This window comes from Ranitomeya imitator, chromosome 5 (genome assembly GCF_032444005.1).
Source record: "Ranitomeya imitator isolate aRanImi1 chromosome 5, aRanImi1.pri, whole genome shotgun sequence".
NCBI classification, from domain to species: domain Eukaryota; kingdom Metazoa; phylum Chordata; class Amphibia; order Anura; family Dendrobatidae; genus Ranitomeya; species Ranitomeya imitator.
Window position 1 is genome coordinate 468634644 of NC_091286.1, and position 16100 is coordinate 468650743.

The 16100-nt window shown below is 45.7% G+C and overlaps 1 protein-coding gene across 8 annotated transcripts in view; it reads right to left on the bottom strand.

Annotated features, from left to right (window-relative positions):
- Nucleotides 1-349: 349 nt before the first annotated feature.
- Nucleotides 350-16100, bottom strand: part of NLGN1 (neuroligin 1) — a 1437853-nt gene continuing 1422102 nt past the window's right edge. For all 8 annotated transcript variants that reach the window (XM_069727295.1, XM_069727297.1, XM_069727298.1 and 5 more), the window contains one exon: nucleotides 350-2910. In XM_069727295.1, coding sequence (XP_069583396.1) covers nucleotides 2100-2910 — 811 coding nt within the window. In that variant the 3' untranslated portion in view covers nucleotides 350-2099. The remainder of the gene's footprint in view (nucleotides 2911-16100) is intronic.

Consider the following 16100-nt stretch of genomic DNA (forward strand, 5'->3'; position numbering starts at 1 on the left):
TTAGTGGGACCATAATTTGTTTTGCAACAGAACAATGACTGCTTGAATCACTGCTTGAAAAGTGAATCCAAACTTTTTACTCCTACTATAAGTTGGTGCACAAAAGTAACCTATAGATTAAATTTATACATATACCTCATACAGTTGAATATGTCAGAATTTTACACTTCCAGAGCAATTAGAAAAGTTGCTCTAAAATTATTTTATTAATAATATAAGTGTTTAGCATGAGCAACTCCAATCTGTTAAGTATTGTGTATACAAGAAAAAAGTTTACCATTACTTAAAAAAAAGTTTTGTTAACTTTCTGAACTTTTCAAGAAGAAAAAATAAATAGACAAAACAGTAATCAACACATCAGCTCTTTAATGAGCAAAATCATGTTTTTATCAGCATTGGAATAATAGTGTTTATCCAGATTATCTTTATTTCACTCAATGACCAGAAATCTAGTCAAGAAGTACAAAGTAATTTCCATTAAGTAATATACAATTTTGTGTGTAATAAGCTTTTATTTTTTTAAAAAGAGTAACCGAAAAGAAAGTTACTGCAGTTAGTTTGTCAGAGAAACATATTTGCATTATCTTACAAACTATCAAAATTACTAATTTTTGGAAATGTAAAAAAAAAGAAAGAAAAGAAAAAGAAATAAAAAATAAAAAAAAAATAAAAGCACATTAACTGTTGTCTAATAGAAATATACAGGTAAGAGAGAAGTTATTCCTTAGTGATGTGCTCTTAAGTCCACCTCTATCATTTTCCATATAAATGTACATCTGATACATATACAAACACCTTGAAAAGACTGTGATAAATACCTTTCCTGATAGACAATAGGGAAAGTCATATTTTTGTGGTTGGATAATATTAGTATAAAATTACAGAGGCAGAATTGGGTTTATAAATTTTGTTGGCACCCTTCATAATAGTGTATTCTTGGTATCTACATATGTATACATTTTACTTATATACCGCTGTGAGGTAACATCAATAAAAAAAATTTACAGTGGTAAAGAAAAAATTTAAAATCTTTAACACGTGGACATGCAACATGAAATACATGTTAAAAAAATATCAGTAGTGGGACAATAACTCAAGTTTTCTTTGGACGCATTGTTACTTACCATTATTATCAATTGCATCAGATCTCATCTAAACCAAATAAAACATTTCATTTACCGTAAAACTTATATTTCTAGAAAGTGTTTAGATAGAACAAAATGTAATATTTCCTTAAATACGTATATCCTTTGGGATTCACACAATTGTTTCTCAATCTATTTCTAGCCTAATAATATGCACCTTTTATTTCTAGCTCAGAATAAAACTAAGGACAATACAGTAAATTATTGAATTTGAAAAAAAACACCCTTCCCATGAAAAATCCTTAACTTTTTTGCCAATTAATGTAATTTTCTTTTATAAAAAAGAAAAAAGTTTAATAGGATGAGAATAATTTTGAATGTGGACTATTTAGCAACATAGCCACCAAGCATACAAATTATCATGCACTTCGTGCTAAAAATATCCATTTTCCTTTATTCCCACAATTGATAGTGACAGCACTTAAGTGATAATGTTATACCTGCCAGGGCTTAAAAACTTTTTTTGGATTATTGGCAGTTTATAGAATGGGGCCCAAAATTAAGGCCTTAACAGCATTGGTGCTTTGTGCACTTATATATGATTTACACAATAAAACAGTTCGAAATAAACAAAAAAGGGTGAAAAATATCAGACATTCCATGTGTGAGTCCCTTGTGCATATAAATACATTTTAAATCTTTGTCCTCTCTTTTTTTTGTAGCACATGCCTAAAGCCAATTTTGTAACTTAAATCCTAAAAAAGGTTGAGTATGAATAAAAAAACACTATCATTCACAACAATTATTTCAATTGCTGCTGTTGTCCATTTTGATTATTTACATTTTTTTTTCCAAAATTTTAAAATGTTTTTGATATGTATATGCATTATGCACATTGTAATCTTCCATTTTTTTAAATAACACAAGTTCTCTGGGTTGAAAATCCAAGAAATGTCCAATAAGGTCAACTACTGTAATACATCAAAAATAAAGTCTGTATTCAGTCTAGTCTGGCTATACTCTGGTTGTAGAATGTGAATGTGGATGCGGATGTGGGTGGGGATGGGGAAGTGTGTTATTCTGTCCTGCAGTATAAGTATTGAAGGCATGTATGGGCTGAATCCCTGGTATAGTGTTGGGAATCATTGTTATAGTATTCGGGGTCATTAAGGGAATATCATCTGGGGATCTTCGCATTGCTAGAGTGTAGTCTGGAGGACAGGCATTTCGAAGAACAACTTCATGAGGATGGATGGATTCACATTCATGGTCCAAGTCTGTGTGCTTCATTTGCAGAGACATAATTTCTTCTTCTTGTGCATGGGCAATGTCATTTGTAGTATTCCGCTGAGGACTACACCTCCTATGCACATCATGTCTCCTTTTATCCTTTTTGTAGTATAATGCAGCAAATGCCAAAATATTAAGAAACAATAGAGATGCTCCAACAGCAATAGTGACACTTAGCTCAGTAGAATAGTCTCTTTCCAATGAAAATGGACTAGGCTGTTGTTTGAAGTTATCTTCATTAATCGTAGGGAAGGCTGAAGTTACAGGTACAAGGAGTTTTCTTGTTGGTCTAGAAGTAATATCTGTAGATGGCCCTTTAGTTGTGGTGAGGTCATTAATAACATGAAGATGTGGAACAAGTTCTAGCCAAAGGTTTACTTTATTAGCCCGATAATGTTCTTTAACTCTCGGCTTTAATCCAATGTGGAGATAAAATTGCTCCTTTTGCCCATATCTAGTCCATGCGACTTCTTCAAAACGATTTGGCTTTGTGTGAATGAATTTTGTATCTTGTGGAACAGGTTGGTTGGGGTCCCTAGAAGAGAAAAACAGAAGCATATTTTAATCTCCTAATAAATTGAAATACACATAAGGCATAATCTAAACAGCAAACTTGTTAATATTGAATATAAATAATTTAAGTCTACATAACAACTTTGACCGTGATCCACATTCACTTTCATTATGTTGCAATTTAGCATTGTGCATATCACTGCTGGAGTTGTAGTGTAGTTCCAGTCTTAAACATATATTCTCATATTTAAAGATAAGTATTACTGGAAAGTGTTTGTAAAAACAAACACATTTCCAATTTATGGGTTATTAAAATTTCTCCTCCCTGGAAATTAAAATTATATTTTTTTAGGCTTGAGCAAAAAGCTTTGTAGGACCTTGGTTCAGTGGCTGCATTGTTAGTTTGAAGCCACAGAACCAGAATTCTGAAAACATTCTCCAAGATGTTGGCATGCCCATCATCTCTTCATCTGAAGCCTAGTTTACTAACCACCGCTACTGTCCAGTGTATACAAGTTCTTATTGCCCTTGTAAGAACTTCTATGAATGTGGTGAGATGATTGAAACACACTGCTAGCATCCATTTTGAGCAGCTTTAGTACCGCCAGGGCCGCCATCAGGGCAGCCCTTACTGGCGTATGGAGCTCAATGAGCAGTGGAGGCCTGCAGCGGGCCCCCACTTTTCTGGTCACCGGGCCCCAGTGGCAGGACCCTGCCAGCTTAGTAACTGCGTCCTCAGACGCATGGTCAGTTAAAATTTGTTGCCGTGCGGGAAGCCAGCAGCTGATGTCAGAAGGCACATTGCTGGAGTATGACATCACTGTCATACGCCGAAACAACTCTGCTCGCCACAGATGTTTCAGGCAGAGGACATCGTTGGAGCTCGGCCAGGTAAGGAGAAGCTATTTTATTTTTTTGTAAAGTTGCTGTATTCAGCTGCTTTATACGCACTATACCCCTATGGGGGTGAATTATACCCTTATGGGGAGCATTATATTATGGTGGTATACTATGGGGCAGCATTATACCTCTATGGGGATGAATTATACCCCTATGGGGATGAATTATACCCAAATGGGACTGCCTTATACCCCTAGGTCACTGCATTATTTTATGGGGGTGCATTACACCCCTATGTGGTGCATTAAACTGCTATGGAGGTGCATTATACCGCTATGGGGGTGCATTATACTGCTATGTGGCTGTGGAATACTGCAATGGGGCTGCATTATACTATGTGGTTGCATTATACCCCTATGGGAGTGCATTATAACACTTTGGGGCTGCATTATATTATGGGGTGCATTATACCCCTATGGGGGTGCATTATACCCCTATGGGGTGCATTATTCTATGGGATGCATTATACTACTATAAGGCTACATTATACCTCTAGGGGGCTGCATTATACCACTATGGGGTGCATTATACTGCTATGGGGGTGCATTATACTGCTATATATGACTATGAGGTTGCATTATACCACTATGGGGCTGCATTATACTGCTTTGGGGCTGCATCATACTACTATATATGACTATGGGATGCATTATACTGTTATGAATCGACTATGGGGGAAATATGGAGACATGAGTCAGAATGGGTGGACATGTGGGGTCCAGAATGTGTGATATTATTACTGTAGGGGCTAATTAAAGGATATTATTTTTGAGGACACTGTTTTCACAGTGGGGAGGAGAGGTCATGTTACTGTGCAGGGCGACACATTCACTTTTTTCTTTATCTGGTGTAGTACAGAGGTTGGGGAAAAATAGGGGAATGTGCTCTAGGTAACTGTGCTATTTTCTACAGAGTGATGGATGGAAGAAGTGATGGCAGTCTCAACTGAATGAAGAAGAAAAGCAAAGATGAAGGACTTCAACTATAGACGTCACTGGTGAATCAGTGTGTTACCTGTACACTTACAGTATATACTATATATACAGAGCTCCTATGCATAATGTCACTGGGGATCCCTGTATTACCTGCAGGGCTGGACTGGCCATCGGGCTCTTCTGGCAAATGCCAGAAGGGCCAGTGCCAGTAGTGGGCCGCTGCATGCCGACTCACCCCCCCACCAGATCCGCCACCGCCGCATTCCGACGAGGAGTGTATTATACTATATGGAGGACTGTGGTGCACATTATAATATATGGAGGACTATGGGGTGTATTTTACTAAACAAGTAAAATGCTACATATTCAGATTGTTTTTGCAGGAACAAAAATCATTGTCCTCAGCAGCACATCGCAGGTGTGAACTGTAGATGTGCTGCTGATAACATGATACTGTATGGTGATCTGCTAGTGATCTATTAGTGATAGTTCTGTCCCATGATTCTTTCTCAGTTGGTGGAAAGAGGCCGGGAAACAAGCGTTGAACAACATCAGTATTGTCGATCACACTCATTTAGCAGTCTGAACTCAGCATTTGTAAATACAACCAAAATGCTTTTGTGTGATTTGCAATATGTTAGCATTTGGGGCCCCATTTTAAACATTTCCTAGGGTCCCACTTTGCCTAAAACTGGCCATGCCTACAAGTGTACAAAGATATTATACAGTTACCATGTTACAAGTGGGCCTGTGTAACTTCAAATGCCAGGGCTGAATTTTAGTTCCAGTCCGGCCCTGATTACCTGTACACTGACACTATATACAGAACTCTTGTGAATAATGTCACTAGTGATCACGGTATTACCTGTACACTGACACTGTATACTAAGTACAGATCTCCTGTGTATAATAGCATTAGTTTTTTTATTATTGGTCAGTATAGTAGTATTTGGTCACTATCTGGTGGTAAAATATGATCTGGTCATGGTGTGGCAGTATTTTTTCCATGAATGTGCTATTATTCGGTCACTATGTGGTGGTAATATGTGGTCAGGTCATGGTGTGATATTTGTCCCCTGTATGTGGTATTATTCAATCACTGTGGTGGTAATATATAGTCTGTATTTGTTCCTTGTATGTGGTATTATTGGTCTCCATGTGGTGGTAATATGTTGTATGGTCATGGTGTGGCGGTATGTAGTCTCTGTATGTGGTATTATCTTGTCACTGTGGTGGTAATATGTGGTCTGGTCATGGTGAGATAGTATTTGTCCCTTGTATGTCATATTATTGGTCATTTTAAAAATTGAAAAATAAATAATGATATATCTAAAATTGTACTGGATATTTTAACAAATGTTTAATAAGTTACAGTAGAGTATTGCCAGACAAAAGAGTCTACCTTGTCGTGGTGTGGATTCAAAAATATTTTGGCGAAAACAAAAGCTGATGGCTATGTATGTGGTGATGGGAACTGTTAATGTGTGATTGGTAAGGACTAGTGTTCAGCCACCTCCCTAGTGTTCGGGTTCGGTTCGTCGAACATTGAACGTTCGGCGAACACCGTCGAACCCCATTGAAACCAATGGCAGGCAAACACAAACACAATCACATGGAAAACACATAGAAAACACCTTAAAAGGTGTCCAAAAGCTGACAAATTGCTCAGAAGACACAGCAAACACATGGAAAAGTCACAACTACATATAGTCATGCAAAAAGAAAAGAGGTGGAGGAGTAAAAGGAGGAGGAGACACAGATATCATGTCATGCCCTTCTAAAATCAAGAAAGGCTGGAGTAAAAATCTAAACTCACTCTACCAACTCCCAGACGTCTTGACAAAAAAAAATATATATATCTTTAGGTAGAATGGCGGTGTCCATTCAGAACACTTTCCTTAGAAGACATAGTGGTACCCCCATTGGGTGTTGTGCAAAAAATGAACCCAATACTTTCAGACTAATCCACCATTTGTCATATCCAAGGGGCAGGTCAGTAAACGACAACATCGGCGCGGAACCAAGTACAGTAGTATGTACTGTACCTCCTTTGACAAGGCGATCAGGTGAGTCAAGAAGTTAAGGGGCACCCTAATGGCCAAAACAGACATTGAGGGGGCGTTCCGGTTACTACCTGTGTCTCCGAATAGTGTCCTCCCATTGGGCTGCTTCTGCGAAGGAGCATACTACATAGATCGCTGTTTGCCCATGGGGTGCTCCATATCCTGCTCACTATTTGAGGCCTTTAGTTGCTTCCTCGAATGTGTTGTCATGGATGTTTGTAAGGCGGCACATATTATCCATTACCTCGACAACTTCTTATGCCTGGGCCCAAAAGATTTGCCACAGTGTGAAAACATGCGGTAGTCCACCTGTGAGAAGGAGAGAGCTGGAGGGAGAGTGGAAACCCCAGAGCCGAGGGGTTAGATTGAGAAAGAAAGAAGGCAGTGTAGCTTGCTTCATGGGTGGGGTACTATGCTGAGTAGCAGAAATTGCTACTAGGCCCAAAAAGATTTCCTGGGCCAAATGCCGTTAAAAAATAATACTTAGGTAAACAGGCGGTGTAGCTTGCTTCATGGGTGGGGTACGCTGCTGAGTAGCACTAAATTCTACTAGGCCCAAAAGGATTTCCTGGGCTAGATGCCGTTAAAAAATAGTACTTAGGTAAACAGGTGGTGTAGCTTGCTTCATGGGTGAAGTACGCTGCTGAGTAACACCAAATTCTACTAGGCCCAAAAGGATTTTCTGGGCTAGATGCCATTACAAAATAGTAGTTAGGTAAAGAGGCGGTGTAGCTTGCTTCATGGGTGGGGTACGCTGCTGAGTTGCACCAAATTCTACTAGGCCCAAAAGGATTTCCTGGGCCAGATGCCAGTAAAAATAGTACTTAGTTAAACAGGCGGTGGGTGGCCGGGCTACTCTGCTGACTAGCAGACACTGAAGCTTTGGAGCAGACCTCTGAATCCCAGGCCATAGTATGAGTAAACAACTCTGCAGACGACCCCACCCACCTTGAATTGATGATGGCAACGTCATGTAAAACTCAGCAAGAGGACTGTCAGCACATACAGTATCTGTCAGCACACCACCAGCAGCGCTGAACACACGCTCAGAGAGAGCGCTGGCTGCGGGGCACGACAAGATCTCCAAGGCGTGAGTGGTGAGCTCAGGCCATTTTTCAAGATTAGAAGCCAAAAATGAGCAAGGGTCCAGTTCCACAGTCATGGCATCGATGTCAACTTGGAGATACTCTTGTACCATCCTCTGTAGGCATTGGCTGTGCGTCAGACTTCTTGTCTCCTGTGGCCTTGCAAAGGATGGTCTAAAAAAATCTTGAAACAATTGGAAAAAATTGCTGTTACCACCAGATACGATGTTACTGTTACGGTTTGAGTGATGACTTGATAGTCCCATGGTTGGCAAATTAGAACTCAGAGATTGACTACGTGCACCACTGGTGTTTTGTGGAAAAGCAGATGTTAGATTCTGTAACAGTCTCTGCTGATACTCCTGCATGCGTGAATCTCTTTCTATGGCAGGAATTATTTCACCAAATTTGCTTTGGTACCAGGATCTAAGAGTGTGGCAACCCAGTAGTCGGCATTACTTCGGATTCTGACAATCCGATTGTCATTTTGCAGGTAGTGCAGCAAGAAGGCAGTCATGTGTCTTGCGCATCGAGGAGGACCAAGTCCTTGTTGTCTTGGTGGTGGCGAGGTGAGAATCATGCTTCCTTCGTCTGTCCTCTCCCCCCAACCTCACACAACAGAAATTTGATCAAGATCTCCCTCATCTGATGAGTCTTCCATGCCCAGTGCCAGTTCATCCTCTACTTCTTCCTCTCCTCCTGCACCTTCCACAACAGTTTGGCTGCTACCATTTACCCTCGGTAATCCCTCTCCCCCAGCCTCCAATGTCATTTGCCTTGGTGCTGCCAAACTTCTTGACCTTGGAGATATGATCCCTTCCGCATATGACTCCTCCTGTTCCTCCTCCTCCTCTTGTTCCACCACCTGACTCCGAACACTGTGTAAGGTGTTCTCCAGCATGTTTAGTCACCAGAATGGTCATGCTGATAATGGCATCGTCAGCACTAAACATCTTCGTTGCTATTTCAAAACTGTGCAGAAGGGTGCATAGGTCCCTGATCTGAGACCACTCCTGCAGCGTGATTTGCCCCATCTCTTGATCTCTTGATCTCATTGGCCCAGGCTATACGTCATAACTAGTGTTGAGCATTCCGATACCGCAAGTATCGGGTATCGGCCGATATTTGCGGTATCGGAATTCCGATACCGAATTCCGATACTTCCCGCGTATCGGATACCGGAATCGGAAGTTCCCAGAATTCAAACTGAACGCAGCAGCCAATGAGGAATGATTGGAAGTGTGGGCACATCCTGTTTAGCATGGTGGGCATGTAAGTACTGGCAAGGCTTGGATTGGCTGCTGAAATGATGTCACTCTGCACTATAAAAAACGCTGCCGCCATTTTGCGCTCACTCTGCTGTGATTTCAGTTAGGGACAGGACGCTGTGTTCTAACTGAGGGCCAGTCGAGCTAGCTAATTGCTTTATTTTCCTTTCCAAAGGCTAATTTAGCAAAACGCTGTGTGTTCTTCACTGTTCACCTTGCTCTTGCCTTGCAGCGCTGTTTTAACAGCGTTCTGCAAGGTCTCTGTGTGTGTGTGTGTGTGCAGCTCACTCTGTAGTCTGTGTGCAGCCATATACCCGGTTGTATTCAGCTCAGGGGGGGTTCACACTGCCTCACACAGTTGTCCTTTTTTGCTCTTAGTGCAGCCTGCTGCACATTTTTTCTCAAATTTCCTATTAGTGTTTTTCCACCAGTCTCCAGCTCTATTGTGGAAAAACACTAAATAGGATAACCTAGAGGGGGGTTTTTGGGCCTTGCAGCGCCGTTTACGGCTGTCTGCACGGTCTCCGTGTGAGCCCAGCTCGCCCTGTAGTCTGTGTGCAGCCATAGCCGGTTGGATTCAGCTCAGGGTTCGTTACTGGCTCATACCTTGAGAAAAATTTTACTTTTTTTCAAATAGTGCAGCCTGTTTAAAATTTGAAAAAATAAAATTCCTATTAGTGTCTTTCCACTCGTATCCAGCTAAATAGTGGAAAAACACTATATAGGATAACCTAGAGGAGGGTTTTTTGGCCTTGCAGCGCCGTTTACGGCTGTCTGCACGGTCTCCGTGTGAGCCCAGCTCGCCCTGTAGTCTGTGTGCAGCCATAGCCGGTTGGATTCAGCTCAGGGTGCGTTACTGCCTCATACCTTGAAAAACAATTTCCTTTTTTTCAAATAGTGCAGCCAGGTTAAAATTTGAAAAAAAAAATTCCTATTAGCGTCTTTCCACTCGTATCCAGCTAAATAGTGGAAAAACACTATATAGGATAACCGAGAGGAGGGTTTTTTGGCCTTGCAGCGCCGTTTACGGCTGTCTGCACGGTCTCCGTGTGATTTAAACTAGCTCTGTAGCCCGATCTGCACAAAAAAAAAGTTAAGTTCACCAAACACAACTTAACACTTGTGTAGGCCACATTTGAAAAATAATAAAGTTTAGTCCACAATTTACAACATTAGTGTTTCTTACACCTGTTAGGAGGAGCATTTCAGGAATAAGCACACTAAGGCCTTAGTACTTTTCTGCTTATCTTTATCTGTCAACCAAGATGAAGAGGGCAGGGAGTAAGGCACGTGGGCGTGGGCGCGGAGCAGGGAGAGGAGCAGGGAGAGGACGTGGTGATTCTGTGCCTGCTGCGGGCGCCGGTGACTCGTCGTCACTCAGTTTCAGCAGGGAACAGTCCTTCATGCGCAGCTTTGTCGGAGAGCGCCATGCACCGCTGCTACGTGAAGACCAAATTGAAGCCGTTGTCGGGTGGATGGCAGCTAACGCCTCGGCATCGACTTCAGTTAGTGCCACATCCTCTCAGGCACAGAGCACTGGAGAGCAGCCATCTGTCTCTTCACCACCTGCCAAATTGGCCAGGCAGTCAGAGAGCCCAGGACAGGAGCCGTCTCTACTTCTGTTCTCTGAATCTCTTGGCTTGGAAACAGGGGGCCAGCCAAGCAGCATTGGAGAAATGGAAGAAGAGGCAGTGTGCAGTGATGCCCAAAAGCTTTATCTCTCTGACTCTGAAGAGGCAGGTGGGCCAGTGCCTCCGGTGACCACAGCGCAGTACGCATCTGATGATGAAACTCAGGTGCCGCTTTCTGATGCGTACTGTGCTGCCGAGACTACCCAGGAGGAGCAGTTGGTGGCAGAGGGTAGTGGAGATGATGAGGTCCTTGACCCATCGTGGCGTGAGGAACAGGAAGGTGGTGGGAGCAGCTCTGAGGAAGAGCTTCCCCTTACGGGCCAAAGAGGGAGAGGGAGGGGGAAGACTGCGGAGCCTGTAGCCTCCACTTTGGCACCCGTTAGGAGCCTGTCTCTTTCCAAAGCCAAAAAGGGCGCTCCCAAGACTTGCAGTGCCTGGTCCTTTTTTGACACAGTTGCAGATGACATTTGTTTTGTCAAATGCAAGCTGTGTCATCAGAAAGTAAAAAGAGGTAAAAGTGTCAGCAACCTCAATACCACAAATATGTGGAAACATGTGCGGAACAGGCACGCGGTGGAGTTACAGAAACACAGTGAAGACGTAGGCCAACCAACAGCGGCAGCTACCACCTCTTCATCTCGTGTTGCCTCTTCCTCCACTGTTGTCCAGAGACCTAGTGTAATTCCACCCACAGCACCACCTTCCCAGTCATCCTCACACTCCCAGTCTACTCTACAGCCATCGGTAGTCCAGGCATGGGAGAAAAGGCGGGCATTCTCGGCCAACCACTCCCGAGCACAGGCTCTGAATGCAGGCATTGCCAAACTGTTGTCCCTGGAAATGCTCTCGTTCAGGCTGGTGGAGACTGACAGCTTCCGTGACTTGATGGCATTGGCAGTCCCACAGTACAAGGTGCCCAGCCGCTTTTACTTCAGCAGGCAGGCTGTCCCTGCCCTGCACAGGCATGTTGAGGCAAACATAAAACATGCGCTACTGAACGCCGTCAGTAGCAAGGTCCACCTCACCACCGATGCGTGGACCAGTCAGCATGGACAGGGGCGATATGTTTCCCTCACTGCCCATTGGGTTAATGTTGTTGAGCCAGGTACAGATCGTGCGAGTGGCGCAGGACGTGTCCTGCCCACTCCAAGGATTGCAGGAATCCAGTCTGTACGCATCGACTCCTCCTCTTACACCAGTTCCTCTGATTCCTCTCTGCAGGATCTGTCACAGTCCACCTCCACATGGACCCGTGAACGTTTACCTATGACCGACATGAGCACAGCTGTGGCCAAACGTCAGCAGGCCATCTTGAAACTAGTTTCATTGGGGCATCGAAGCCACACAGCGCAGGAGCTCTGGAATGCCATCAAGCAGGAGAGCGATGTGTGGTTACTGCCAGCGAATCTCCAGCCAGGCATGGTAGTGTGTGACAATGGCCGAAATCTGGTGGCAGCTTTGGCCCTTGGCAACCTCACTCACATCCCATGTCTGGCACATGTGCTCAATTTGGTTGTGCAGAGTTTTCTGAGGGACTATCCGGATCTTGATGCCCTGCTGCACAAAGTCCGCCTAGAGTGTGCTCACTTGCGGCGTTCCAGCTTGGCCAGATCCCGCATTGCTGCTCTGCAGCGCCGATTCCGCCTTCCGGAACACCGCATCATATGTGACCTACCTACCCGGTGGAATTCCACGTTACATATGTTGGAGCAGTTGTGTGAGCAGCAGCAAGCAGTTATGGAGTACCAGCTGCATCAGGCGCAAAGAAGTCGCAGTCAGCGCCGATCAGACTTCACAACCACAGAGTGGGCCACTATGAAGGACGTCTGCCAGGTTTTGCGTCCTTTTGATTATTCCACGCGGATGGCAAGTGCAGATGATGCACTAGTCAGCATGACTGTCCCCCTTATCTGCCTGCTTCAGCAAACTTTGCAAGGGCTAAGGGATGATGTGGTGGAAGAGGTGGAGGATGAGGAGTCACCTTTTCCATCAGCTTCTGGAGAGTCAGCGCCACGTGGTTCCTCACAAAGGGGTACGCAGGGGCCAATTTGTGAGGAGGATGAGGAGGAGTCAATGGAGGAGGAAGAGCTCCGTCCAGAGGAGGGAGCGACACAATTGTCCAGTGGTCAGTGTGTACAGCGAGGGTGGGGTGATGACGAGCGGGCAGAGATCATGTCTCAAGCAGGGGACAGCGTTTCTGGGCCAGTTGGCACTCTGCAGCACATGGTGGATTTCATGCTGCAGTGCCTGAGAAACGACCGCCGCATCGACCACATTCTCAATATGCCTGATTATTGGGTGTTCACCCTCCTCGATCCTCGCTACCGGGACAACGTCCAAAACCTCATCCCTGCGTTGACCCGGGAGCGTAAATTGCGGGAGTACCACGACACACTGGTGAATTCCATCATCTTCTCCTGTCCAACTGAGAGGAGTGCTGCTAGTGCTTTACAAAGCAGCTCAGTGCGTCGAGGCAGTGGGGGAGGCTCTGCCCAAAGAGGGAGCAGAAGCAGTGCCTCTGCCCAAGGCAAGCCCAGTATGGCACAACTCTGGCACACTTTTGTGTGCCCGCCCCAAATGTCTACACCATCACCGGCGGCTCCAGTCAGCAGGAGGCAACGGTTCCGTCAGATGGTGACAGACTACATGGCTTGCCCTCTTACTGTACTCCCAGACGGCTCTTCCCCGTTCAAGTTTTGGGTCTCTAAGCTGGATACATGGCCAGAGCTAAGCCAGTATGCATTGGAGGTGCTGGCTTGCCCTGCGGCTAGTGTCTTATCGGAACGTGTCTTTAGTGCCGCAGGTGGTGTACTAACAGACCGTCGCATGCGACTATCCTCCGATAACGTTGACCGGCTTACTTTCCTGAAAATGAACCAGGCCTGGATCTCGCAGGAATTTGCCACTCCTCTGCCTGATTAAGTAATTGGGTGTCATCCAGGTCTCCTGCTGTGTTCATCTTTCTACCACCTGAACTGCTATTCCTGGGCTCCAACACCGCCAGTTGCGGCTCAGAAGTGCAGGCTGCACAGTAAAAACATACGACCCAGTGTTATTGGGTTTCAGTAACGTCAGCTGATCCCCAGCTGTGTAGCCGGCAATGTGTCCTGCGACCGCCACGCTGGCACAACAACCTAAATGTAAGGGAACCTGTCCCCCCCCCCCCCGTCGTTTGTTACTGAAAGAGCCATCTTGTGCAGCAGTAATGCTGCACAAGGAAAAGGTAGCTCTTTTTTTTTAGCTCTTTGCACACGCAGAACTTAACACTTATAAAATGTGTTCACTGATACCGTTATACCGTCCCGGAGCTGGGACTTTCCTTCGTAATGTGACGCAGCACAGCCGTCATTCCTACCCCCTTGGTGCCATGCGCTGCCTCCTCAGCGTTGTTTTAAGCTGTCACGGAGCCTGCGCTGTTCTGTTATCCCTTGGGCATGCCCTATTTGCGCTGCCTGTCTTCTGACATAATTTGGTGTCAGGCTGGCTGCGCCTGTGCGGCCGCGCTGCCCGAGATCCCGCCTCGCAGTGTCTTCTGATTGAGTCACACTGCGGGCCTGGGATCCATGGGCATGCGCAGTGCATATCTTCCCCTCGGGCTCTCGCTCATTTCCCTCCGCCTTCTTTAGACTGTGCGCCGTCAGCTGATCCCTAGCATGCCACGGCCGTGACACCGCACAGTCTGAAGAAGAGGGAAGGAGGGGAGTGAGAGTCGAGGTTATGCACTGTGCATGCCCATGGTTCCAAGGCCCGCAGTGGGATTACGTTAGACGAGACTGCGAGGTGGGATCTGGAGCAGCGTGGACGCACAGGCACTGACAGCCTGACACCAAATTATGTCAGAAGACAGGCAGCGCTAATTGGGCATGGCCAAGGGCTAACAGAACAGCGCAGGCTCCGTGACAGCTTAAAACAACGCTGAGGAGGCAGCGCACGGCATCAAGGGGATAGGAATGACAGCTGTGCTGTGTCCCATTACGAAGGAAATTCGCACCTCCGGAACGGTTTAACGGTATAAAGGGACACATTTTTAGTGTTTACTTTGGTGTTTGCAAGGAGCATAATTAAAAGAGCAACCTTTTCCTTTTGCATCCTTAGTGCTGCACAAGATGGCTCTTTCAGCTACAAACGTCTTGGGGGGGGTTAAAGGTTCCCTTTCAACTTGCTCCAATCAGGCTTCGGCCTACACTCTGTTCCTCTGCTCCTCCTGCTGTCCCTGGGCTCTAACACCGCCAGTTGGTGCCTGGAAGTGCTGTGTGCACAGTCAACAGTCGCTCCTCTGTTATTGGGGTTCAGTAACGTCAGCTGATCCCCAGCTGTGTGTGCGGCAATACCTCCAATCTGCTCCTCCTGCTGTCCCTGGGCTCTAACACCGCCAGTTGGTGCCTGGAAGTGCTGTGTGCACAGTCAACAGTCGCTCCTCTGTTATTGGGGTTCAGTAACGTCAGCTGATCCCCAGCTGTGTGTGCGGCAATACCTCCAATCTGCTCCTCCTGCTGTCCCTGGGCTCTAACACCGCCAGTTGGTGCCTGGAAGTGCTGTGTGCACAGTCAACAGTCGCTCCTCTGTTATTGGGGTTCAGTAACGTCAGCTGATCCCCAGCTGTGTGTGCGGCAATACCTCCAATCTGCTCCTCCTGCTGTCCCTGGGCTCTAACACCGCCAGTTGGTGCCTGGAAGTGCTGTGTGCACAGTCAACAGTCGCTCCTCTGTTATTGGGGTTCAGTAACGTCAGCTGATCCCCAGCTGTGTATCTGGCAACGTGTCATGCGACCGCCACGCTGGCACAACTAAAATGTAAGGGGACCTGTCCCCCCCCCCCCCTAGGCGTTTGTTACTGAAAGAGCCACCATGTGCAGCACTAATACTGCACAAGGGAAAGTTCGCTCTTGAAATTATGCTCCTTGCAAACGCTGAACTACACACTCATGTAATGTGTCCCCTCACACCGTCCAACCGTCCTGGAGGTGGGACTTTCCTTTGTAATGTGACGCAGCACAGCCGTCATTGCTACCCCCTTGGCACCGTGCGCTGCCTCCTTAGCGTTGTTTGATTCCGTCATGGACCCTGCGCTGTTATGTTATCCCTTGGCCATGCACAGTTTGCGCTGCCCGTCCTCTGACATCATTTGTTGTCGTCCTGGCTGCGCCTGTGCGTCCACGCTGCCCGAAATCACACCTCGCAGTGTCGTCTAATGTGATCCCACAGTGGGCCTGGTATCCATGGCCATGCGCAGTGCATATACTAGCCTCTCACTCCCCTTCTTCACGCTTCTTCAGACTAGGCGGCGTCAGCTGATCCCTAATAGCATGCCACGGCCGTGACGCCGCACAG